General features: G+C 49.0%; 1 protein-coding gene across 3 annotated transcripts in view; it reads right to left on the reverse strand.

Moving 5' to 3' along the window:
- Positions 1-27,428, reverse strand: part of TMCO4 (transmembrane and coiled-coil domains 4) — a 122,226-nt gene that overhangs the window by 62,942 nt on the left and 31,856 nt on the right. For all 3 annotated transcript variants that reach the window (XM_025366709.1, XM_025366717.1, XM_025366727.1), the window contains 4 exons: positions 11,094-11,226; positions 2,642-2,739; positions 1,599-1,742; positions 671-790 (listed from right to left, as the gene is read on the reverse strand). In XM_025366709.1, coding sequence (XP_025222494.1) covers positions 671-790; positions 1,599-1,742; positions 2,642-2,739; positions 11,094-11,226 — 495 coding nt within the window. The remainder of the gene's footprint in view (positions 1-670; positions 791-1,598; positions 1,743-2,641; positions 2,740-11,093; positions 11,227-27,428) is intronic.

A 27,428-nucleotide genomic window follows, 5' to 3' on the forward strand; every position in this document is an offset into this window, starting at 1 on the left:
TCACCGCTGAATTCCTAAGACCTGGTTCAGTATATGACACATGGTAAGTACAGCAGTTTATAAATACTGCTACATGGACAGATAGGTGGATGGGTGGATGGATTAATAGATGGGTGGGCGGATGGGTGGGTGGATGGATGGGTGGATAGGGAGAAGGGTGGATGGATGAATGGATGGGTGGGCACATGGATAGATAGGTAGAAGTGTGGATGGATGGATGGGTTGATGGGTGGGTAGACAGGTGAGTGGGTGGACAGGTAGATAGGTAGAAGAGTAGATGGATGGATGGATAGATAGAAGGATGGTTAAATGGGTGGGTAGATGGATAAACAGGTGGGTGGGCGGATGGGTGAACAGGTAGAAGGGTGGGTGGGTGGATGGATGGATGGATGGGTGGATGGATGGATGGGTGGATGGATGAATGGGTGGATGGATGGGTGAATGGACAGGGGGGTGGGTGGTTGGGTAGGTGGATAGATGGATGGAGAGATGATGGGCAGGTAGATAGATGTGAGATGAAGTTACCTCACCTCTCTGAGCCTCAGTTTCTTCCTCTGCAAAATGGGGCTCCCCATCACTGCTCCCTAGCCCAGGTAAAAACCTAGCCCAGGATCTGGCCCAGGCCAGCCACTGCCCACCCCCCTCCACTTCTGGTCCTCCTGGTCCTCACGGTATTTGCCGGACGCGAGCCACCCAGTGATGGCGATGGTGATGTGCAGCTGCCTGCCCTCCGTCAGAGGCAGAAATGTGAACTCTTCAATGGCTCCCACTCGCTTCTTCATCTTGTATCCTAAAGACCCAGATCCAAGAAAGAGAATGGAGGTAACTGGGGCCCCGGGGAACATCAGGGTGGCTGTATGTGCTCACACATGCACACAGTGAGAGCCGTCTGTGTGCCCTCCCCCTGGAAAAACATCCAACATTGTGTTTGAACTCATTAAGGTGGGTGCCATTATTGTCCCTGATTACAGATGAAAGCAAGAAGCTGCTGCTGAAGCTGGCCGGCCCCAAGTGGAAGAGCTGGTTTGGACCTCAGAGCCCAGGCTCTTACCCATTGCTCTGCCTTGGTTCTGTTTCTTTTCTCCTGCCCACACACTGCAGGGGTAGAACACACTCCACTTAGTAACGGCGAATCAAATAGACCAAGAGTCTCAGCAGGGGAGCAAACTCCTCTTGGGGAGCTGAGCAGGAATGTCTGTGCATGACGGGGTTGAGGGAGTGGGAGGGGGGCTGCTGCTGACAGATATCATTTGGAAAAACTCCCCCAGGTGATGCTGCTCAGGGAAGGGCAGCCATGTTCTCCCCAAACACGAGGAAGCCCAAGCATGGAAACTTCCGGATGGTGGAAGCAGGTTCACATGGGGCTTTTCTCAGGAAGTACACACAGTTGCATGGGGAAAAAGCCAGCTTCTCAAACTCGGCCCTTACCCTGAGTCACCACGCGAGCTCTGGGAAGCCTGGGACCCAGAGTGAGAAAAGCCACGTTTCCTCTGTCTCCCAGGGAGCCACTGCTGGTGAGAATCCAGGCATGTTCTTTTAGGAACTGGGCCGCCCTGGCTGAAAATTCCTCTGAACCCATCATTCCTTTTGAACCTTACCTGTCAGGCCAGCTCCAGCTGCACCAAACAGCGAGGTCATGATGGCTATGCCGGCTGCTGAGCCCAGAGCCGCCGCCCCCGCGCTGCCAATAATCGTCGCTGCTCCAGCGGCAACAAGGGGCGCAGCTAGACCTCCGGTCACACCTGTGGGAAAAGCAGCAGTTTTAAGTGGGAGTAAAAATGTGGTGGCCGCCGGGCGCGGTGGCTCACGCCTGTAATCCCTGCACTTTGGGAGGCCGAGGCGGGCGGATCACGAGGTCAGGAGATCGAGACCATCCTGGCTAACAAGGTGAAACCCCGTCTCTACTAAAATACAAAAAAAAAAATTAGCCGGGCGCGGTGGCGGGCGCCTGTAGTCCCAGCTACTCGGGAGGCTGAGGCAGGAGAATGGCGCGAACCCGGGAGGCGGAGCTTGCAGTGAGCCGAGATGGTGCCACTGCACTCCAGCCTGGGGGACAGAGTGAAGACTCCGCCTCAAAAAAAAAAAAAAAATAATAAAAAAAAAGTGGTGGCCGGGCGCGGTGGCTCACACCTGTAATTCCAGCACTTTGGGACACTGAGGCAGGCGGATCACGAGGTCAGGAGATCGAGACCATCCTGGCTAACATGGTGAAACCTCGTCTCTACTAAAAATACAAAAAATTAGCGGGGCGTGCTGGCGGGTGCCTGTAGTCCCAGCTACTTGGGAGGCTGAGACAGGAGAATGGCGTGAACCCGGGAGACAGAGCTTGCAGTTAGCCGAGATCGCGCCACTGCACTCCAACCTGGGCGACAGAGCAAGACACTGTCTCAAAAAAAAAAAAAAAAAAAAAAAAAAAAAAAAAAGTGTGGCTTGATGAGTTTTTACCCCTCAGCTACCTAATGCCTCCCATGGAAGCTTCTGACAGTGCTGATGAGCATACTGACTACTCACTGACTACCTACCGCATGCCAGGAGCCACCTCCCAGCTGAGCCCCTGCACTCTCCACTCTCACCCACAGCCTGGCATCATGTCTCTGTCTGCAAAACCCGGACCTGTGCCACCATCTCCAGCTGGACTCACCGATCACTGTTCCGCCTCCGACAGTCGCCAGGCCTATCAGGAGATAACGCTTCCATTTCCTCCGGTTTTCTTTCTTCTTCCGGGATGCCTCAGCCATTCTGAGGGAAAAGAGGGTGGTCTTTAGGGCCAGTTGTGCCCAGGATCCCTTGAGACATCCCCACTACACCAACCCTCAAACAGGGGCCAATGCTGGGTAGCTACTCTGCCACTCAGAGTAAGGGACCAAAGTCACCCTGAGCCCATTGATGGTTTAAAAAGCTGAAAACATTCTAAAAGCCAGCCGAGGAATCTCAGTGCATGGGATGTACTACTTACCCAATGGATCCATCCTAACAGGGTTGCAATTTGAATAATAAAAAGACAAAAAAATAATAATAATAGCAAGAGAAGCACAAAAAAGATCTTTAAACAGATGGTCCCAGAAGAAGCACAAAATAGATAATCACAGACTCCGTCACCTCCCTCCTCCCCTCCCTTCTTCCCCACCCTGTCATCTGATCCCACCTCCCTCTGGGACATTTGGAAACCAATTTCCTTCAAAATGATCATTTTGAAGATGGGAGACCTTGGTCTTGGAGCAGTAGCTAGACTTGTTCAGACTTGAAATGGAAATGCTAAAAAATTTAGCAAAAGGAAAACATTTAGAGTGAATTGGGGTCAGGTGAGCCCTGAGAACTGATGTTGTGAGCACTCAAGAGTCAGGAAGCCCAATTTTCCTATTGGACATTCAGCCCTCAGCCCCTTTGCTGCGGCTGGGATGGAAAGGTTATTAAGTGGGAACTCTGAACTGAGGTTGGAGTCTGAACAATAACTCAGTGTGGAGTGATAGCAAAGCATGGTGATAATCAAAGAAGAAAAATGGTTAATCTTTACCGAGGGCTTCTTACATCTCAGCCACTGGGCTTTGCACTTCACAGGGTTAATCTTATCCTAAGAAGCAGTATGGTTATTGTACCCATATTATAGATGAATTAAGGGATAACAGTCCCTACCTCCCCATGAACTGTGAGGCTCCAGTAATAGATTATCTGTAAAGCATTTAGCACAGTGGCCGGCACACTGCAAGGGCTCAGTGCAATCAGGGCTGATGTCATCACGATGCTGCATCTCCCCAAGCCTCAGTTTCCTCTTTCGTCAAAAGGTGGATACTAATTTCTACCTCATAAAGTTGTTGGTTTGTAAGGATTAATTTCATTCCTTCTTCGTCCATTCAGTCAATAAAGTTATATTGAGAATGGATGATGTGCTGTGTTTTTGCATCTCCATGAGCAGAAAAATGTATGTGCTCAACCAGTACCTGTTTCCTTCCCTTCTCCCTCCTCATGAACCATACACTTCATTGAGAAATAGCTCCTTCTCCAGTCATCTAAAAGAAATGGGATTTGGCCAGGTATGGTGGCTCACATCTGTAACCCCAGCACTTTGGGAGGCCGAGGCAGGTGGATCACCTGAGGTCAGGAGTTTGAGACCAGCCTGGTCAATATGGTGAAACCCCACCTCTACTAAAAACACAAAAATTAGCCAGGCATTGGGGCGGGTGCCTGTAATGCCAGCTACACAGGAGTCTGATGTAGGAGAATTACTTGAACCCAGGAGGAGGAGATTGCAGTGAGCTGAGATCGTACCACTGCACTCCAGCTTGGGAATAGAGTGAGACTGTGTCTCAAAATAAATAAATAAATAAATACATACATACATACATAAACAAAATGGGATTTCAGTTGGGCATCTGGGGACCTGCTGTGCTTTTTGGTTCCCTGCCAGTTCACCTCAACAGACTTTTTTCCTAAGCATCTCCTGGGTGTGAAGCCCAGTGTTTCTCAGTCACTTCATTACACAGAGGCAGAAACCAATAGTAAAAATCTCTGTGCATATCATGATGCTGGTTTTCCACGATTGAAATTCACGTCATCGGTAGTGTGGGATGAGGCTGAACCACGTGCATCTAGCACAGTGGGAGGCAGGAGGGCCATCAAGATGGAGGGTTCTAATGTCAGGATTCAAACTCTGTGGATGTAGGCATGAATCCTAGCTCTGCTGTTGTAGTAGCTGTGTCACCATTCTCCACATATTCCGTTATCCCTCTTACAGAAAGATTATGCATCCCTGCCCTGTTGAACTGAGTGGTCATAGGACCAGTTTTAGCCAGTCAAATGTAGGTAGAGGTGATATGTGTCACTTCTGGCAGAATCTTTTTTTTTTTTTTCCCTTTCTTTTTTTGAGATAAGGTCCGGCTCTGTTGCCCAAGCTGGAGTGCAGTGGTGGGATCTTGGCTCACTGCAACCTCCACCTCTCAGGTTCAAGTGATCCTCCTGCCTCAGCCTCCCAAGTAGATGGGATTATAGATATGTGCCACCATGCTTGGCTAATTTTTGTATTTTTTGTAGACATGGGGTTTTGCCATGTTGCCCAGGCTGGTCTCAAACTCCTGGGGTCAAGTGATCCACCTGCCTCAGCCTCCCAAAGTGCTGGGACTACAGGTGTAAGCCACCATGCTGGGACAACTGGCAGAATCTTTAAAGCTGGTGCAGGAAAGTGATTCATCTTCTTTCTCTCTGCCCCAAAACCAGCAATAATCTAGATGCGGTCACTCTGTCAGCCTGGGACCCAGAACCAGGACAATGTGAATTCAAGCTACAGCCAATCTGCAATGGACACACAGTATGAACAAGAAATACACCTTTAATCCTGTAAGCTGCTGAGACTTATTTGGGGGGTCACTTGTTACGGCAGCAAAACCTAGCCTATCCCCACCACGGACAGAACCACTTAATAACTTTGTGACTATGTACAAATTATTTGTCACATCTGAGTTTCCTCAACCAACAAATGGAGATAATAACAGTACTGAATTTCCAGGGGTATTGTGAGGACTAAATGAGACATAGACACTGAGACATAGTGACTACCATCCTGTAATTATTCAATATGTTTATTGCTATTATCACTCTCTTCATTACTGTTGTAATAATTTCCTCCTCAACACAGGCTGGCGATATACTTTGACCCTTAACTGCCTTAACCCTTAATTGATAACTCTTAATTCAGTTCGAAGTGGAAGGCTGAAGATTACTGACTTTCGGCAGAGTTCAAGGCCGAAGAAAACATTCAAGTTGCTGACGATACATGATGGGAATGTGCAACTAGACAGGCGATGTGGCACTGAGTCAGTGGCATCTTGATTCAACAAACACGGCCTGGAAATAGTCTGGAAATCTGGAGAAGAGGTGTTTGAGCTCAGCTCTGCCATGAACTTGCTGGATCATCTAATTTTTCTGAGTATTGATTTTCTCGCTTAGGAAATGTAACTATCAAACGACCCATGGACAGATGATGAGATGGCACACTGCAGTGGCCAATGCCAAGTATTAATAGAAAAATCTAACCATGACTACCTGCCTCTCTCTCCTCTTCCCTCCTTGCCTGCCTGGTTGCCTTCAGGACACTGTTATCTCTCCCCACTGTGACACTTACGCCCTCTGTGTCCTGACCCTTCTCTCCCCCTCTAGCTTCAACACTAATCACTTCCTCACTGACACATCACCCTTGGGAAATACTGAGCTGCCTCCAGTCACCTTCTGGTCCCTGGCCATCAAGGACCTCCCCGCCTTCCTGTGACTACTTCAACATTACTCAACTTTCAGGAGTCAGCCGAGGTGGGACACATCCTCCGGAAAGACTGGCCAAAACCCCAAGGTTGCTGAGATGCCCTGACTCTGGGCCCCCTAGACTCTGTGCCACATTATCCTGGAATTCTACACCAGTGATTTGCAGAGGGTGGGCATCAGAATCACCAGGGGGTGCCTGTTAAAAACATAGCTTCCTGGGGCCGAATCTCTGGGTCTAAGGATAAAGATTCTGTATTGGTAACAAGCTCCTCCTCCAGGGATTCTGCTGTAACTCAAGTTTGAAAATTGCTGAGCTAAGCTCTCACAGCATGGACCAAGCCATTTCCAACTCCCCACCCTCAGCAGCTTGCCCTGGTCTTGCAAACTGGAGGGTACTCAGGAAATCTTTCTTGTAAAGAGCCTAATTATTCCAACAAGGATTGGAGGTGACCACCTTGTTGTGGTGATATACTCTCCAACTCACTGTCCACATCTCTGAAAACCAGAGAGGTACAGGAAGGACATGTTGGCTACATACAAATATATAGGCTGGGCATGGTGGCTCTTGCCCGTAATCCTAGCACTTTGGGAGGCTGTGGTGGGAGGATCCCTTGAGCCCAGGAGTTCCACACCAGCCTGGGCAACAGGGTGAAATCCTGTCCCTATAAAAATAAAAAAATTAGCCGGGCATGGTGGTGCATGCCTGTGGTCCACCCTACTTGGAAGGCTGAGGTGGGAGGATCGCTTGAGCCTGCGAGGTCAAGGCTGCAGTGAGCCACTGCTGCAGTGATCATGCCACTGCACTCCAGTCTGGGTGACAGAGTAAGACTCTGTCTCCTCCATCTCCCTGACAAAAAGTTTATAAGCATGTGTTGATTTGAAAAGAAGATATTTTTTCCTAAAGTTACTTGGCTAAGGCACTCTCTCCTAACATTGCGCTGAATGGCAAATCTATGTCCCTGTTTAAGTATTTGCATGTTCTTAATAATTGTTTTGGGGGCCAGGCACGGTTGCTCACACCTGTGGTCCCAGCACTTTGGGAAGCCGAGGCAGGCGGATCATGAGGTCAGGAGATCGAGACCATTCTGGCTAACACAGTGAAACCCCGTCTCCACTAAAAATACAAAAAATTAGCCGGGCGTGGTGGCGGGCATCTGTAGTCTCAGCTGCTCAGGAGGCTGAAGCAGGAGAACAGCGTGAACTCAGGAGGCGGAGCTTGCAGTGAGCCGAGATTGTGCCACTGCGCTCCAGCCTGGGCGACAGAGTGAGACTTGGTCTCAAAAGAAAAAAAAATTGTTTTGTACATAAAATAGCTTTCTCAGGCATCGTTCGTTATTGCAGCACTACACTCTTACAATTACTTCAATTGTCTGATTGAATCTCAACACTGAAAGCAAAGGGGAGACGTTTGCTCTGAGTCACATTTACAACGCTAACACTCAGAGAACACCACGAAATCCGAATGACAGCTTTGCTCTCATCACTGACTGCCTGCTGATGAGACATTCAACGGTCACGTTGAAAAGAAAGACGCGAACCTGAGTTGCCGTTTCCATGTGAGCTGCCCAAAGACAAAGGCTGAAACCACATGCAGATGTGGGCCAAATCCCAGGCTGAAGGACGCCCGCATTTTCTGTCTCACAGAACCACACATCAGTCTTTCTGTCATCTTATCTCCCATGAGAGGGTGTTTCCTATCCTTATCCTCACCACACCTTCTGTTTTTAAATCACTTTTTTTTTTTTGTGCTGACAGATAGAGATAGCTTATCACTGAGAGGTCTACACACACGTTCCTAGTAAAGGCCTGGATGGCCCCATAAAATCATTATCTTTCTTGTTTTCTTCAGAATAAAGGAGAAACCCTGCCACTGCCAGCCAGGTCTTGAGGGACACAGTGAGAGCCATTCAGACTGGACACAGTGGTTGAATCAGATGCTGCTGACCAGTCATGTGACCTAGGCTGAGTTGTGCCACCCCTCTGACTTTCTTTCTTTATTTGTGAAACACTTAGGGGGCTGTTATGAGGATCGAGAGAGATGGCATCTTGTGCCTACATCTAGTAGGCATTCAAGAAAAATCTGATGCTGGCAACGTTCTTACGATGTGAGCAGTATCTTTACTAATTTATTTATTTTTAACTGTAATTTTTTTCTTTTTATGAGATGGAGTTTCATTCTTGTTGCCCAGGCTGGAGTATAATGGCATGATCTTGGCTCACTGCAACCTCCGTCTCCTGGGTTCAAATGATTCTTCTGCCTCAGCCTCCCGAGTAGCTGGGATTACAGGCATGTGCCATCACACCCAGCTAATTTTTGTATTTTTACTAGAGACGGGGTTTCACCATGTCGGTCAGGCTGGTCTCGAACTCCTGACCTCTGGTGATCCACCCGCCTCAGCCTCCCAAAGTGCTGGGATTACGACGTGAGCCATTGCAGCTGGCCTATGTGAGCAGTATCAACCCCAGCAGCTCATTAGCTCACATCTGCTGAGACTCTACTAAGTGCCAAGCACGGGTCCCAGCTTTTGATATGTGTTAAGTAATTTAATCCTCTCAACAACGCCATGACGGCGATACTACCATTATCCTCATGTAAGAGATGAAGAAACGAGGCACAGAGAGGAGAGGTGAAGTCACTAAACAAGTGAGGGAAGCTGGGTGGCCTTAGGGCTCAGACAGGGACCCAGGAGCAGAGGGGTGGGACGGGTGGGACGTCACACTCTAGACCTCAGCTGCAAAGAGTCACCTTGGTGGGCCTAGTAACGAACTCACCTCCCAGAAACACAAAACCTTACAGTCAAAAGAAATCTACGTATCATTCAATCCCTTAATTGTTTAGGTAAACAACGAAAATGTGTGCTGGTGTCCACGGAGGGAAAGCCACATGCCCAAGGCCACACAGAGAGTTAGAAGCAGAATCAAACCGAGAGCCAGGTCTCCTGGCTGAACAGTTGCTATGGCTTCCCTGGGTCTCAGATCCTTCCAGAGACCACAGAATCTGAGAGGTCTCCAAAGTCCCTAACATTGCATCAACAATTACATGTGTGAAGCCTTTTTCCGGGGAAAGGGTCTATACATAGACTGCAATAGGATCTATAATAGTCTATAAAAGGGTCTGTAATAACACAATTAGAACAGTATTGTTAACAACAACAAATAATATTTATGGACTAGTTACTCTGTCCCAGGCTCACCTGAAACACTTCACATATATATGAACTCATTTAGGCCTCACAAGAACCCTGTGAGGAGGGCACTACTATTATCCCCATTTTACAGGTGAGGAAGTTGAAGCTCAGAGAAGTTAAATAATGCCCAAGCTCATGTGGCTGGTAAGTGGCAGAACTGGCCTGTGTTAGACCTTCTGGTTTATATCTTCCCTGATCGGGCATTACTGGTATTATCAGAACAAATCGCTCTGGGTAATACATTTATCTCTGATAATAAGATTTCCAAATAATAACTGAGAGGTTCCTTTAATTTCAAGGCATATAAGATCCTATAAATTCCCGACATATCCAAAGAACCTAGGATGCCCTCGTGATTATGGTAATTGGCATGGATCCAGGTATTTCTATACTGACCCAACTCTAGGGGTCAAAGCTAGTATGTCTACAGGTTATTTCAACAAACCAAGTTTCCCCCTTTCTCAAGGAAATACCCCTTGTCTTTGCTCTACTAACTGTGGCATGAGGGTGGCTCTGGGTGTCAATTTGGCTTTAGGATTAAATTCTCAGGCGGGCTGACCTAGTGTAACCTGGCTGGTCAAAGAACACCACCGCAACTGAAACAAAACCCAGAGCTGGGAGACGTGCCTGGTGCCAGGAGCCTATGATTAGGCTGTGACTGAAATCGATTTATTGCTCTGGGATTAGATCCTGTGTAAAGTGTCTGCAGAGAGCTGAGCTCTGGCCAAGTTACCAGGATTATTTCCTTCTACACACTCTTGACCATATATAGACAGCAAAGCAACTCTACAACTGATGGGTCTGGGACATGTCAGGGAGGGGAGGACTCACATCTACCGAGTACTTGCTGTGTGCCAGCCCTGGGTCAGGCATTTTATAATGTGCAGACATTCATTCTTCCCAGTGATCCTGGGAGGGCACTATCCATATTCCTGTTTCATAGATAAGAATATTGCAGCTTAGAAAAGCAAGGCCACCCGCCCAATGTCAAGCAGTGGACAGGTATCAGAAAAGGAACTGAATCTAGGTCAACTGTGCCCTTGAACCAGGTGTCACAAGAGCCTGAGGTGGAACAGGGTGTCAGGGCCTCAGGATGTTAAAGTCACAGATTCAAGGTCCTTAGCAATCATTCATTTCATCTTTTCTTTTTTTTTGAGACAAGAGTCTCACTCTGTCACCCATACTGGAGTGCAGTGGCACAATCTTGGCTCACTGCAACCTCCGCCTCCCTGGTTCAAGTGATTCTCCTGGCTCAGCCTCCCGAGTAGCTGGGATTACAGGTGCATGCCACCATGCCCGGCTAATTTTTGTATTTTTAGTAGAGATGGGGTTTTATCATGCTGGCCAGGCTGGTCTCGAACTCCTGACCTCAAGTGATCCGCCTGCCTCAGTGTACCAGAGTGCTGGGATTACAGGCGTAAGCCACCGTGTCTGGCCCATTTCATCTTTTCTTCTTGCAAATGAAGTCAGAGGCCCAGAGAGGGCAAGTAGCTTGCTAAGGCCACCCAGCGAGTCAGGGCTATAGCTGGGACTCTGTCCAGGGCTCCTTTTACCTCACTATACCATCTCTTAAAGGGAGAAGGGGACTCTGTTATCTGCAAAGTACACGGAAGTGGAGATCCTTGGATCCTGATGGGGGTCGCAGGGCTCTCTTACTCAGATTCCTCCTCTTTGATTTCCTTCAGGCTCTCCAGGAATGTCTCTTCAAGGACATCCAGCTCCTCCAAGGGCACCTGGAGCAGGGAGGTCATGTGGCACACAAGGACTCTGGCCCGGGCATCATAGTGCCCTTGAAAGACAGAAACAACAGTGGAAAAGAATCAGTTTAGGTTTTAAGAACAGTGATGTTAGCAGTGTAACTGATAAAACCCACACTGGAAACAGCCTAAATGTACAACTCCATGGGAGCCAGTCAATGAAAGAAAATGACACAGTTGCCTGGACAGAATACTACACAACTATTAAAATATTCAGCAAAAGCAAGGTGGGACTGGGTGCAGTGGCTCACTCCTGTAATCCCCGCACTTTGGGAGGCTGAGACAGGCAGATCGCTTGAGTCCAGGAGTTCAAGACCAGCCTGGGCAACATAGTGAGACCGCCCCCCACCTCTACAAAAAAATACAAAAATTAGCCAGGCATTGTGGTGAGTGCCTGTGGTCCTAGCTACTCAGGGGGCTGACGCAGGAGGATCTCTTGAGCCTAGGAGGTTGAGGCTGCAGTGAGCCGTGATCATGCCACTGCACTCCAGCCTGGGTGACAGAGTGAGACCCTGTCTCAAAAAAGAAAAAAGGAAGGTAGTATTTCTCACCAGTCAAATGAGCAAAGATCAGTTTTTAAAATTTCACAGCTGTGAAGGAGATGATAAAAATGGGTGCTCAATGGGTGCTCAAAGACATTGCTGGTGGAAGTATGCACTGGTATAAACGTTCTGGAGGGCAACTGGACAACACATATCAAAAACTTAAAAAAAATACATCCCCTTTGCCCCAGGAATTCCATTTCTGGAATTTTAATCTTAAGAAAACAACCGTAAATGCAGACGATTTGTAGTAAATAAAGGCACTATGCTGTATTTATAATATGAAATTGGAAACAACCTGGAGATTTCCAACATCAGGAAATTAGTTATAAACCACACCTATCCAGCTGAAAACCATGGGGCCATAAAAAATGATTCCCAAGAAAAGTATGTCATAACTTTCAAAAATAAGTTCTTACCCAGAAGAATTTATGGCTAAGAGAATTTATGGCTAAGTGGTGGTACATGTCTATAATCCCAGGCACTTTGGGAGCTGACATGGGAGGATCACTTGAGCTCAGGAGCTCCAGATCAGCCTGGGCAACATAGCAAGATCCCATCTCAATAATTAAAAAAAATAAAAATAAAAAAGAGACAGTTCTGTTTGGATATATAAATAAAGAAAAAGGAAAATAAATGCTTATACAATAAAACAAAATTTTTAATGCATAGAAGATGGACTGGATAACATGTCATGAGGTCCCAATTAAGAAACAAAACAAAAAACAAATACCGCACAGGAAAAAAAAAAATGAAGGAGGCCGGGTGCCTGTAATCCTAGCACTTTGGGACGCTGAGGTAGGCAGATCACTTGAAGCCAGGAGTTCGAGACCAGCCTGGCCAACATGGTGAAACCCCATCTCTACTAAAAATACAAAAATTAGCCAGGCGTGGTGGGGGGCGCCTGCAATTTCCAGAAACTTGCGAGGCTGAGGCGTGAGCCACTGCGCCTGGCTGACAATTCATATTTAGTATCTTATGGTTCTGAAGGCCAGATATTCTAAAATCACAGTGTTAGCAAGGAGCGAATCTGTTTTCTTGCTTTTCCCAGCCTGTTTTCCTTGGCTTGTGGCCCCTCCCTCCAATCACTCCAGCCTCTGCTCCCATGGTCACATCTCCTACTCTGACTTAGATCCTCCTGTTTTCCTCTTACAAAGACCTTGTGATTGCATTAGGCCTATCTGGAAAGCCCAGGATCGTCTCCTCATCCCAAGATGCTTAATGTAATCACACCTGCAAAGTCCCTTTTGCCATGTAGGGTAACATATTCAGTTGCCAGGGATTTGGATGTGAACATCTTTAGGGGCCATTATTCTATCACTTAACCCTTGACCTGGCTCAACCATCACCTCCTCTCTGAACCCTCTCTGCATAATTCCTTCTTTTGGGGGTCTCTGATCACTTATACAGGCCTCTCTCTCAGTATCTTCCCCATTTGATTGTACTCGTCATATCTTAGTAGACTAAGCTTAGTCATCTGTTTTTCCAACCCCTGTACCTACCTGGGGTATGACACTTAGTAAGAACTCAAAAAATGTTTACACAGTGAATGAACCAATGAATGAACTCTTCTGATTTTTAGGTCAAATTCTCTGTGACTCAAGTACTATGACAGGCTTCCAAATTGAATCTTTTTGACAGAGAAAGTCACAAGGACCTGGCATTCAGCTACTCCGCACTCACCTTCCCGTGTGCCCTGGCCCTGTGAAGACACGAATTGTCTAAAACGCTAATTCCCCAGTCCAGCTGCCTATCAGCATGACCTGAGAAGCTTGCCAAAAATAGAGTTTCCTGAGTTCTGGTATAGGGGACCCTCTTTTCCCGTTTACCATGATGCAGTCTCTGAAGTCTTGAAGTTTGAGGTTTCAGCTTCTACAAAAGAAATCAGTTCCTTCCTTGACCCAGGGTCCCCAGAGTGGAACAGGGTCTCTCGGGGCTGCCCTGCTGTCTCCCGGGATGAGGAGCTGTCTACGTGCTGGAGACAGACACCACGTGCTGTGGCTTGGGGTTATTAGGTTCAGCAAACTTCACGGAAAAAAGGAGTTCCTTGCTTTCCCCATAGGAACAAAGACTACTGTGCCCACGTGATAATCGGGTTGTAGAAACCAAGCTTTGGCTCTGATGATTAATTGGTGGCAATGATAATTAGTTGCTAATACATACTCCACTGGTCAAGGCTGCAGTGATTCACCTTCTAGCATGCAGGCTGCCGGGTGCACATGTGATTAACACTCCTGTGGTAATCTCAGGCACGGGGCTTTGTATCTTAGCCTTGTGTACAGGTCATTTCAAGGACTTGGTGGCTGGGATGCTGGTTCGTAGTTCAAGGCATGTTCCTTCTGGAAGCTCTAGGAGCGAATCTCCTTGTCTAGAAGGCAGTAGGGAGGGGCAGAGTCCTGGGCTACCCAGGATACTGACATTCTCTGGCCCAGGCTCTACTGCCAACATGCCAGGGGGCCAACTTGCTCCTTGAGAGCCAGTCCCAATAAAAGGTGCCCCATATGCCAGGCGCGGTGGCTCACGCCTGTGCCTAGAATTCCAGCACTTTGGGAGGCCGAGGCGGGCCAATCACTTGAGGTCAGGAGTTCAAGACCAGCATGGCCAATATGGTGAAATTCCTTCTCGACTAAAAAATGCAAAAATTAGCCGGGTGTGGTGGCGCACATTTGTAATCCCAGCTACCCGGGAGACTGAGGCAGGAGAATTGCTTGAACCTGGGAGGCAGAGGTTACAGTGAGCCAAGATCATGCCACTGTACTCCAGCCTGGGCAACAGAGGGAGGCTCCGTCTCAAAAACAAAATAAAATAAAAAAAATAATAATAAAGTGCTCCATCCACCCTGGGGCTCAGACCACAAGCCTGGGCATTGTTCTTACTTCTTGTTTCCCTGTCCCGACATCCACCCCACCAGCTGATGCTGACTGCTACACCTGCAAAACATAGATCCTGAGTCTGACCACTTCACTCCATCTCCACTGCCACCACCACAGCCATCGCTCTCCAACCACCAGCCGCCTCACCACTTTCTTATCTTCCACTCTTGCCTCTGCACTCCATTTGCCAAACGGCAGCCACTGAGCTTCTTTAAAGTCATCGATCCGGTCGTGTTCTCTCCCTGGCTTACAGCTCTCTGACCGCTCCCCAGTGCACTTAGAATAAAGTCTACATTTCTTTCCATGGTCTGCAAGACTGCACATTATCCAGCCCCTTCCTGCCACCCTCTCCCACCTCACCTTCTACCCGGCCCTGCTTCAGGCACCAGCAGCTCAAGAAGCCAAGCTCATGGCTGCTTCAGGGCCTTTGCACTTGCTGTTTTTGATATCTGGGAAGCTCCTGCCCCAGATCTCTGCTTGCCTGCCCTTTCCCATCAGTAAGGTCTCCACTTAAATATCACCTCCTCAGAGGAGCCAGCGGCTCCTGAATTAGAACAGCTCAGCCCCTAGTCACCCCATCTCCATTACCCCATTTCCCTGTATAGGTTTATTGTCTGCCTTTCCTCATCAGAATGCCTGTCCCACAAGGGCAGGGACCTTTGCTTTGTTCCTTGCTGTTCTCCCACTGCCTGGGACAATGCCCGGCAGTTAGTAGGTGCACAGTTAAGATGTGTTGAGTCATTAGCTGACCAAAGTTCTCTCTCGCCTGCCAGGGTTCTTTGCTGTGGCCACCTGCCCCAGGCAGCACAAAAGACCTTTCCCTGCCTCCCACCTCCACCTGAGACTCCCTCTCCCTCTCTAGTACCCTCCGAGTCCTGCTCCCCCAGGGAACTAGAGGAGAGTGGATTGATGGGTTAAGGCCTCTCTCCTCCTCTCAGTGGGGTCTTCTCTTACAGTGGTGAATTATTCTTTTTTTTTTTTTTTTTTTTGAGACAGAGTCTCGCTCTGTCGCCCAGGCTGGAGTGCAGTGGCCAGATCTCAGCTCACTGCAAGCTCCGCCTCCCGGGTTTATGCCATTCTCCTGCCTCAGCCTCCCGAGTAGCTGGGACTACAGGCGCCCACCACCGCGCCCGGCTAATTTTTTGTATTTTTTAGTAGAGATGGGGTTTCACCGTGTTAGCCAGGATGGTCTCAATCTCCTGACCTCGTGATCCGCCCGTCTCGGCCTCCCAAAGTACTGGGATTACAGGCTTGAGCCACCATGCCCGGCCAGTGGTGAATTATTCTTAAATGTCATAGTCTTTTTTTTTTCTGTTTTAAGAGATGGGGATCTTGCTATGTTGCCCAGGCTGGTCTCAAACTCCCAGCCTTAAGCAATCCTCCCACCTTGGCCTCCCAAGTAGCTGGGACTACAGGCACATGCCACAAATGTCAGAGGCTTGACCATGCCTGGAACACTCAGTTCCTTCCTCAAATTTCAGCTTCTCGGAAAAGCCCTCCCTGACCCAGTCCACTGCTTCCTAGTCTTTTACCATGAGTTATTTCTTATCTTTTTCTTTCTTTCTTTTTTCTTTTTTCTTTTTTTTTTTTTGAGACAGGGTCTCACTGTCACCCAGGCTGGAGTGCAGTGGTATGATCTTGGCTCACTGCAGCCTCAGCCTCCCGGGCTCAAGTGATCCCCCATCTCAGCCTCCTGAGTAGTTGGGACTACAGGCATGTGCTTCCATGCTCAGATAATTTATACATATATCTCTCCAGCAATCCACCCACATTTGCCTCCCAAAGTGGGTGGTGGGATTAAAGGCATGAGCCACCATGACCAGCCATTTCTTCTTATCACCATTTAAAACAAATATATATATATATATATAAAATTTGCCTACTTGTTTGTCTCCTCTTCTTCTAGAATATAAAATATAAGCTCCAAATCCACTGTGCATCCCTAGTACCTCGGCCCATGCCAAAAACAAAGCAGAGGTTTAATAATCTTTGTATGCAAGAAGAATGGAATATTTGTAGAAATGAATGAATGACCGAGCTAGTGGAACTCTGTTGGGAAAGATCCAAATGTGAGGGACAGTTCTGCTGGATGAGATGTGTATCCCCTTTCAGCAGAAACATCCTATGATCAATAATCCTATTAATCTGGAAGCTTCATTTATCACCTACTCATCTAGATCAGATTCTGAACTATACTTTCTGCATGTAGTGGCTTACTGAATCCTTATGAGCCTCTGAAGTGGCAGGTACTATAGAAAGTCCATCTTCTCAAAAAGGAAAGTGAGGTGCAGACAGCTTAGGCCAGGGGCCCAGGTTCACCCAGCCAGTGAATAGTAAAGTGGCAGCCTGGCTGCAGAGGCTATGCACCTGACCGCCACCCCTTCCCCGCACCATGACACCATGACATGGGAAGCAGGGCCACGAGCTAGCAGAACACTATCTTCCAGTCACACACCTCTCTCCCAAGCCTGCCCATGCTTCCAGCCTGAGCTCCTTCCTCATGGCCTCCTTCTAAATCTGGGTCAGCCCATGATCAGTGGGTGCTGCGACATCCCCCTGTTGCTCCTGAGAGCTGTGCAGATTCTAGTCCCGTGTCCAGGCCCAGACTTTTGGACCCTGCCAGAAGGACCAAAGGAGTTGGTCTCTGGAGGTCCTTTCCAGCTCAGAGATCTGAGGGTCAGCTTCAGGGTACCTGTTCCTCCTCACAAGGAGAGACCTTCAAAGCCCAAGGCCAAATGGACTTCAAACAGCCCAACAGCAACATGGCCATGTGGAGACTTGAGAGTCACAGCGGGACAGTGGTTCTTAGAGTTTAGGGAACATCAAGGTCCCAGAGAGCTTGTGGAATTTCAGCTTCCTCAGTCCCACATGCAGGAGATCTGGGGTGGGGCTTAGGAATCTGAACTTTTAACAACACTCTCCGCTCCCAGTGATTCTGAAACAGGTGATTCCTACCCCAGGAAACAGAGCACTGGGCTCCCCTCTTGGAAATGAGCTCCTCCCAGTCTGAGATGGTCTGGATGTGCTCACGCCTGGAGGCAGAGCGCGATGCTCCTCCCGCCACCTCTGCAGGGAAGGGAACCCAGCATCCCTGGCCTGCTCCTAAGCAGCAGGCATCATGGCAGGAGCTTGCACTTGTGATTGCTGATCCTCCCCATGGTCCTAGGACGTTGTCACTATGATGCTGCATTTTGCAAATGAGGAAAGAACAGGTGTAGAGTGGATAAGAAACTTTCTCAAAGCCACACAGTTTAGAGAGTGCTGGAGCTTGGATTATAATCCAAATTATCTGATGCCAACATTTCTGCTCATTCCACTATGACTACCTTTTAAAGGCAAATCTCTTACTCTTGAGGGAGTTTGGTGTCTTAGGACAATCCCGTTTGGCCAGCTGGGAATCCTATAGTCTATGCACATGGGGTATACATACAATCTCAGGGGCAGCCCTAGGTCACGGGCCACAGGCACACCTAAAAGTTACGTTTCATGGGATAACAGTTCTTTGGAAAGATGGGGGATTGGGAAGGGTGACCCAGGGATCTCAGCTCTGCCACCAGAGGGCAGAAGTGTGCCAGCCACCCAGAACTACGGGATTAGCCCTGGTGCCCATCCCAGACACACAACCACATACTGTGGGAGCCCCTGGAGCCAACTGGTCCCCCTGCTTCAGCAAGGGGCGTGTTCAGAGTCAGGCTGTGTATTCACGATGGGACTCCTTCGCCCACCAGCATATGCAGTTGCGTTCCATACTTCATTATGTAACACTCTCATGCATCAAAGGACAGCAGCACCCCGGGAACTTGGCCCTAAATGCCAGTTGCACCCACAAGTTGTGATAACAATCCTGACCTTCCCCACATTTCCAAATCCCCCAAATCAGGAGCGGGGGACAGGACAGCCTCCTGTTGTAAGGCATTGAACCAGCCTGTTCCCAGTAATGGCTCCATCTCTGAGCGTGGGTCGGGGTTGACCTGGTACCTGCTGGGAGAGCCCACACCTTTGGGAAGAGATCATGGTCAATCCCCGTCCTTTGGGGGCTGCCCTCCAGACCAAAGTGAAGGCACCCAGAGGCAGAAACTTCAGCCTTTGTCCAACAGACCTGGGTTTAAATCTTGATCTGAGTTCCTACTAGCTGAATGGCTTCAGAAAGTCTCTTAACTTCTCTGAGCCTCAGTTTCTTCATCTGCAAAAGGGGAATATCTTTTTTTTTTTTGAGATGGAGTTTTACTTTCTCACCCAGGCTGGAGTGCAGTGGCACGATCTTGGCTCACTGCAATCTCCGTCTCCAGGGTTCAAGTGATTCTTGTGCCTCAGCCTCCCGAGTAGCTGGGATCACAGGCACCCACCATCATGCCTGGTTAATGTTTGTATTTTTAGTAGTGATGGGGTTTCACCATGTTGCCCAGGCTGGTCTCGAGCTCCCGACTTCAAGTGATTTGCCTGCCTCATCCTCCCAAGTGCTGGGATTGTTACAGGCCAAGAATATCTTTTTGATCGGGCTTTTGTTGAGGGGCAATAAGAAGATGGATGTGGTGAGCTTGGCTGGCACCTGGGACACAGTAAGTGCCTGATACAGGGTGGCTGATATTACTTTATGGGAAATTGTCATGTTTCCTCCATCCTGTACCTGTTAAGAAGCCACTCTCCGAGCCAGGGTGCCAGGGTGAGGCTGTGGGCTGCCTGCTGCTGTGCCAGGGCAGGGGCCCCTTGTCCCTCTTCCCCCTGGGTCCGAGGACACACCTCACAGGTCACACTCATACAACTGCTTACCCTACCCACCACACTACTATCCCTTGATTTACCAACTTTTAAAATTATATGCTTTTTCTAGAATATTTATTACGTAGCCCCATTTTTACCCTAAATGAATTATTTTCCATATAAAGAAGAAATTACACAGTATTCCAGTCCCATACACCCTGTCCATTGCTGAGTAATGGGTTTAAGCCCTGTTGTGTGCCCAGGGTCCCCACTTTGAGAGGCTGAGCCTGGCTGCAGAGCCCTCATGGGCTCAAGACTCAGGACGTCTTGGGGATGACTCCTGCCTTTTGTCCTCACGGCTTAGGATGATTAAGGACATTAAGGCAGCGACAAACTTACTTCAAGACCAGTGGTCTTGGAGCAAGCGGGAGAGAGAAGGGTTTGCTTCTGAGACCCTCCCATCTCCACCTTCTTAGATGCAGGATCAGTAAGAGCAGCAGCTCCTCTGGTTCCGGCTGCATGGGTGCCCGCCCTTCATTCAGGCCTCATCCAACCCTCTTAAAGTCAGCTGCAGGGGTGAGGGCCCCACTTATCTCCATGTGGGAGGCGGAACAGCAGGTAAGAGGTGGACTCAGGAGCCCGAGGCCTGGCTGGAATCCTAACTCCTCACTTTCCAGCTTGGGCAGGCATTTTATTCTCTGTGCTGTAGTTTCTTCTGCTGTAAAATGGGAACAGTAACAGCATCTACCTCCAAAGGCCATTGTGGGGTTGCAATGAATTAGTTCCTATAAAGAAAGCACTTAGCTCAGAGCCAGGCATACAGTAGGCACTCAGTGAGCATCTGCTATTAGAGTTACTCTCAGTGTCCCACACAGGGCCAGGCACACACAGCAGGTGTCAGTTCTTATTTGCGGAATAGATGGACCAAGCTGTTTGGATATGGATTATAAACTGTATGAATCTCAGGGATGTTGGGCCGGGCGCAGTGGCTCACACCTGTAATCCCAGCACTTTGGGAGGCTGAGGCGGGCAGATCACCTGAGGTCGGGAGTTCGAGACCAGTCTGACCAACATGGAGAAACCCTGTCTCTACTAACAATACATAAAAATTAGCCGGGCGTGGTGGCACATGCCTGTAATCCCGGCTACTCGGGAGGCTGAGGCAAGAGAATTGCTTGAACCTGGGAGGCGGAGGTTGCGGTGAGCCAAGATTGTGCCATTGCACTCCAGCCTGGGCAACAAGAGTGAAACTCCATATAAAAAAATATAAAAATAAAAAATAATAATAAAAAAAGGATGTTGATGGAGAACCCAGCAGCCAGGTGACAATATTTGCATTTTACGTCAACCCAAGACTAACATGTCAAGCCTTTCTCATTCATCAGGGAGGCAGGGTTTGCAATCCAGTAATAAACACCAGGCCAGAAAGCAGAGCCACGTCTGCGGTAGAGAGTGCTGTGGCTCAAGTGCGTGTGCCTCCTGCAGTTCCAGGGCCTAGAGGTGACCCTCCCTTTGGATTCAGAGATCAGAGGGCAAAAATCACTATGCGGTTTAAGTCTACCAGGGACCAATACCGAGTTCACGTTGAGATTCACTTGGCCTTAAATGGAGTTTTGAAACTTACTTTGAAATGTGATCCTGGGCTACTCACTTAACCTGCAGAACCTTCATTTTCCCCCTGTAAGAGCAAGTTAACAGTACCGGCCTCAGCAGCAGATCTGATGATCATATACTCTGCAATAACTCAGAATCTATGTAAGCAGCCTAGAAGAGCAACTGGAAGAACTTAGGAAGATTACTAAATGCAAGTAAACCAGCCCCACCTGAGATGGCCATATTTTCAGTTTTGCCTCCTAGAGGACATTGGCAATGTCTGGAGACATTTTTGGTTATCACAGCTTAGGAATGTCTACCGGCATCTAGTAGGCCAGGGATGCAGCTAAGCAGCCCACGGCACACAGGATAGCCCCCCACAACAGAATGATCCAGCCTCAAACGTCAATTGTGTGGAGGTTGAGAGTTATCAGCTCAGATTTAGTTTAACTTTCATCACGTAAAAGACTTATTTTTTCGGTTGTGTGGGCAAAGTGCTTCGTGGGTTGCTACTAGATGAGGAGAAGGAAATGATTAGTACACACAAAAAATTCCACCCAGCTGCCAATATGGCATCGTTCGGTGACTAAGATCCCAAAACTCTCAGTAAAGGTCAACCTTCCAGGAAGTTCTGAAAAATGCAGCTTTTCATGCTGATTTCCTGGGCTGACTCCATGACTAATCAGTCCGTCTCACACCCAGGGAGAAATCCTGCAGCACAGAGAGCCTCCTCTTCTGCCCCCATCAATCTCTGTAGAAGGAAGACATTCAGCAAACCACGCTGCTCGGCATCTAAGCTCATTCTCCAAAGAAGAGTCGCCCACCCATCCTTCTATGGCGCCCTCCCTTCTTCCCTCCATCCAACAAGTACTAAGTGCCCACCATGCGTCCATCCATGTTGTACTTGCTGGGATGCAACTGTAAAGAGGCCCAGCAAGGGCACTGCCCTCATGGAGCTCATGGGGAAGGACCTGGACAACTGGCCCATCCAAGACACCAACCTTCTCCATACAAGATCCTTGTAAGGATCTTGACATGATTTACGAGATCATGGTCTTAGAACCCAAGACAGTTTTAAAAAATCGTGTTTTTATGGAACATTTGGCTCTTGCCCCTTATTTGTACTTGAAATTGCAGTTCAGAGAGGTTAAGCGACTGATCAAGGTCACGCGCAAGAGTCTCAGAGAAAGGACGAACATCCAGGTTCCCTGACTCCAGGGTTTTCCCATTTCACCATGGCCACCATCACCCCAGCAACACTCACAGCCTGTGCCCTGCCTGCCAGCTCCATGCCGGGCACTCTACAAGGATTTGCTCATGTAATCCTCACCACCGCCCTGTTAGGTAGAGACTACTGTTACTCCCTTGGACACCTGGGGAAACCAAGGCACAGAGACATTTAGTAACTTGCCAAGGTGGGGCTTGAATTGTAATACAATCAACCCCCAAAATACTCCCCATTCTTGGTCCCGGTCATTCATTAGAACAGAAAAAGAGGTCAGACATGACAACTGTCAGCAAGCCACTCCCCTCTCTGGGCCTCAGTTTCCCCATCTACATAAGAGGGTGATCTAAGTGATTTGAGGGTCTACCTGCCTCTGACCTCTGGGGACCTTTGGAGCCCTGGCACCTGCTCCCATTGGGTCCCAGTGTGCCACTAAAGCTGTTCCTCTTACCTGCTGGCACCTGGTGAGGCTATCAGATAAACCAAAGGCACCTCCCAGACATTACCAAAGCCTGGTATTATTTAGATATGAGCTATTAGAAATATGAGATATATTTCCATGGGGATGCCTCAATTCCCTAATTCCTGAGGGTAAAATCTGCCAAAGTTTTGACTAACAGCAGTTGTTTTAGAGTGTCCAGCTCTGCCACTTACTAGCTTAGGCAATTACTTCACCTCTCTGAGCCTCGGTTTGCTCATCTGTAAAGTGGGAACGCCTACATTTAAAGGATGGCTGTGAGGATGAAATGAAACAGTGATTGACAAGAGCCAGGTAAGGTCACCAGCATTTAACTGGTGCTTAATAAGTGGTGGTTATTCTCAATGGAAATTTTAAGGGCGATGCTGGTTTAGATGTCGCCTATAATGAGAACGTGCCTGAGTGGGCATGAAGCACCAGGCAATGATGTAAGACAGGCTGTTTTAAACCCACTCAATTCTTCTGCCACAGCCAGCTCCGAGGTCACAAACAGCAGAGAAGAGTCAGTGGAGGTGTCTTAGGTGCCTAAGATGGTTTGGGGTTTGCAGGGGTGGGGTGCAGAAAGAGGTGGTGGGATGCATATGACTCTCTCTGGGTGAGGAAAGAGGGAAAGTCAGATTCCGGGGCCAAGGCTGCTTCTCTTTCTACCTGATGAAGAGGCAATGAGAGAAAGGAAGAGCTGGCCCAGGAAGCTGGAGAACTGCTTCTGACTCCCAGTCTACCTCTGCCACTGTGTGTTCGCAAGGAAGCCCCTTCTCCTCTCTGGGCCTCAGTCTCTCCACCTGTGAAAATGAGAGGATCACCGGGTGTGGTGGCTCACGCCTGTAATCTCAACACTTTGGGAGGCTGAGGTGGGTGGATCACTTGAGGTCAGGAATTCAAGATCAGCCTGGCCAACATGGTGAAACCCCATCTCTACTAAAAATACAACAATTAGCCAGGCATGATGGCACATGCCTGTAATCCCAGCTACTCAGGAGGCTGAGACAGGAGAATCGCTTGAACCCAGGAGGCAGAGGTTACAGTGGGCTAAGATCATGTCACCTGTACTCCAGCCTGGGAGATAAGAGCGAAACTTCATCTCAAAAAAAAAAAAAAAAAAAAAGAGGATCATCCATGTTGACTTTGATGTGTGAGATTCAGGTCTGCAAGATGGGGGCAACAGCCTTAACCACCTCACTGGAGGATGAGAGATGAAATGCCAGCGCAAGCCCTTAGCGCCATGCCTGCCACGCAGCCAGGACTTAGCACATGGTGGCTTCGCCATTATACTGATTCCAATATTAGATTCTATGTGCTGAGCTGCTGCCCTGATCTCCAGCAACCCGAGTCTCAGACCACTGTGCAATCCAGTCTTTCTCTCCAAGGGAGTCCAGGAGGATCAGATATTATTATTCTTCCCTCACTTCTGTTAAAAAAATAAATAAAGTGACACAATCGCTCTGTGATGAAATCTATGACAACTCCTGAGACTGCCTGGCCCTGGAAATGTAAGCTCCAGGGGGTGCAGACAGAAAATGCCCCAAACTCAGAGTCCAGTGACCGAAGCACTGTTCTCAGGCCAACCTTGCCACTCCCTTGGGGGCCACTTGGCTGTGTCTGCTAAATAAAGTATTAGCGAAGGCCTCGCCTGCCTGAAAGCAGAGGCTGGCCGGGTCACCCACGGAGAGCCCTTTCAGCTCCACGATATGGAATTAAAATGCTTTGGATACAGTAGGCCCAAACAAACTCTTTGGAGCCTTAGAGCAGCGCTCCTCTGAGTAGAAAGCACTCAGGAATTGCCTGGGTTCCGTGCAGATCCCAATCAGCGGGTCTGGGCGGGGGCTGAGACTCTGTATTTCTCACAAACCTCCCAGCAGTGCCGATGCTGCTGGGTCCACGGACCACACTGAGAGTAGTAAGAGCTTAGAGGCTTTTTAAAAAATGGTAAAGAAAATGTATTATGCTCATAACAAGAATCCCCAAGGTAGGGTGACCCACGTGTCCTGCCATCCTGGCAGGCACTGACTGCACTAAATACACGTGCATGACCAAGCACGCAGGAGAAAGCAGTTCATCCACCCTGCTGCCTGGGCTTGAGCAAGCCTCAGCACCCTACTCTTTTAGGGTCCCTGACTACCAGCTGCCCTGAAAGGGTCACTGGAGACAAACGCCAGGATTCCTGAGACAGAGTCCCAGTCCCCTTGCAGCTGGCACCAGACCACCAGAATCTGAGGGCTGAGACGTCACTTCTGAGCCCTCTCTCTTCTATCCTCTGTACCTGGTCTGCAGCAGTTCTGCAACATGAAGAATGGTTCTGGGGGCAGCCCCTCACCCCTGCTCTCTCTGCTCTCCTTGCTGAGGCCGGCCATCTGCATACCTGCCCAGGTGAAATCCATCCCACTCTCCCTCCTCAGGCTTCCAACTGGCCCAAAGCCCACCTGCTGCACTGCTACCCTGCTGACCTTCCCCTGCGGCTCCTTCCCACTATGAAATTCTGCTGTTCCTCCTCCTCCTTCCACTAGGAGGGTTCCAGTGGGAAGCCAGGCAAAAGTTTCCCTATTACAGGGTTTGGAGGATGCTGGAGATTTCTTCTACATTGTGTTTCCTCCCTGCTTGTTATCAGAATAAACATCAGAGGTCATGGCATCAAAGCTTCTCTACAGTTTAGAGAACAGAAGAAGCCACTTATGCAATAATAGGGGAGCCCTGGCAGAGAGGAGCTGGTGGGAATAAGTCGGATGGGAGCTGTGGGGGTGGGAAGGGGCTCAGGAGGCTGCCCGCATAGTGGCTTAATGCAGGCATCCTGGAGTGGTAGAGAGCAGTAGTCCCCAACCTTTTTGGCACTAGGGACCAGTTTTGGGGAAGACAGTTTTACCATGGACCAGTGCAGGGGTTAGGGGGATGGTTCCGGGATGATTCAAGCACATTACGTTTATTGTGCACTTTTTTTTTTTTTTTTTGAGACGGAGTCTTGCTCTGTCACCCAGGCTGGAGTGCAGTGGCCAGATCTCAGCTCACTGCAAGTTCCGCCTCCTGGGTTCACGCTATTCTCCTGCCTCAGCCTCCCGAGTAGCTGGGACTACCGGTGCCTGCCACCAAGCCCGGCTAATTTTTTGTATTTTTAGTAGAGACGGGGTTTCACCGTGTTAGCCAGGATGGTCTCGATCTCCAGACCTTGTGATCCGCCCACCTCGGCCTCTCAAAGTGCTGGGATTACAGGCATGAGCCACCGCGCCCGGCCTATCGTGCACTTTATTTATATTATTATTACACTGTAATATATAATGAAATAATTATACAACTCACCAAAATATAGAATCAGTGGGAGCCCTGAGCTTATTTTCCTGAACTAGACGGTCCTATCTGAGGGTGATGGGAGACAGTGACCGATCATAAGGTATTAGACTCTCATAAGGAGCACGCAACCTAGATCCCTTGCGTGCGCAGTTCACAGGAGTTCGTGTTCCTGCGAGAATCTGATGCCGCTGCTGATCTGAGAGGAGGCGGAGCTTAGGCAGTCATGTGAGCAATGGGGAGCGGCTGAAAATACAGATGAAGCTTCATTCGCTTGCCCACCGCTCACTTCCTGCTTTGTGGCCCAGTTTCTAACAGGCCATGAACTGGTACCAGTCCGTGGCCTGGGGGCTTGGGGAATCCTGGTATAGAGGGCTGAAGAGTGCACCGCACCCCCCAACCACTACCACAAAAAAGATACATCTGTGTCCCAGAATCTATGTATGTGACCTTATTTGGAAAAAGAGTCTTTGCAGATATAATTAAGTTAAAAATCTTGAAATGAGATTACCCTACACAAGAGTCCTCATAAAAGACACACAGAGGAGAGGAACAGGGGAAGGACGAGAGGCCACAGGAAGAAGGCGGCAAAGACTGAAGTGAGGCAGCCACAAGCCAAGGCACACCTGGAGTCAACAAACTGGAAGAGGCACAGTGGATTCTCCCCGGCGGCCTTCAGAGGGGGTGTGATCCGCTGATGCCTTCATTCCAGACTCCTTGGCTAGTGAAGGCAGTGAGAGGTGCTGCCACCTGGGGCCGGGTCCCCCATGGCCTTTTGACTTCAGGAAGGAAAGGAACCTGATGTCATTGGTGAGCTGGTGAGCCCTTCATTCATGCCAGGACCGCGTGATGCTTCTCAGAGTTTATTTCACTTATTCCTCGCAATAGGCCCGCGGTTTTACCTCCTCAGTAACTCTCGAATCTGGCTCCTTCCCCTCTCCACCCAGGCCGCTGGTCTGAGCCACTGTGAGGCAAGAGATTCCTGTTGCTTTAAGCTGCCCGGTTTGTGGGAATTTGTCACAGCAGTCCTAAGAAGCCAACACAGGGAGCCCCGCACTGCTGTGTGCTGAGCAACCCTGGGTAAACTGCCTAACCTCTCTGAACTGACTTCCTGATCCATATGATGGGGCCATAAGATCTATTTCATTTATTCATTCAACAGATATTTACCAAGTGTGTGTGATGTGCCAGGTGCTGGGTCAGGCCCGGGAAGTGAACAAAACCAGACACAGACCCTGCCCAAATGGTGCCTTGTGGTCTCGTGGGAAGCCAGTTACCAATCCAAGAATCACGTAACTAGGGGCACAGCTGTGACCATGGTCCATGGGGTGCTGGGAGCGTGCAAGTCAGGAGACCTGGAAGGCTTCTGCTGGGAGGTGATGACTGAGTGAAGGGATGAAGGAAAGGTCAAAAGTGAGTAGGCAAAGAGTGGCAAGAGGATATTTCCAGCCAGAGGAAGGGTATGTGCAAAGATGCTGCTGTACACAAAGCACACGTGACCAGGGGTGCATGCAAAGCTGCAAAGCACACGTGCCCAGGGGTGCGT

The sequence above is a fragment of the Theropithecus gelada genome, chromosome 1 (genome assembly GCF_003255815.1).
Source record: "Theropithecus gelada isolate Dixy chromosome 1, Tgel_1.0, whole genome shotgun sequence".
Classification (NCBI taxonomy): Eukaryota; Metazoa; Chordata; class Mammalia; order Primates; family Cercopithecidae; genus Theropithecus; species Theropithecus gelada.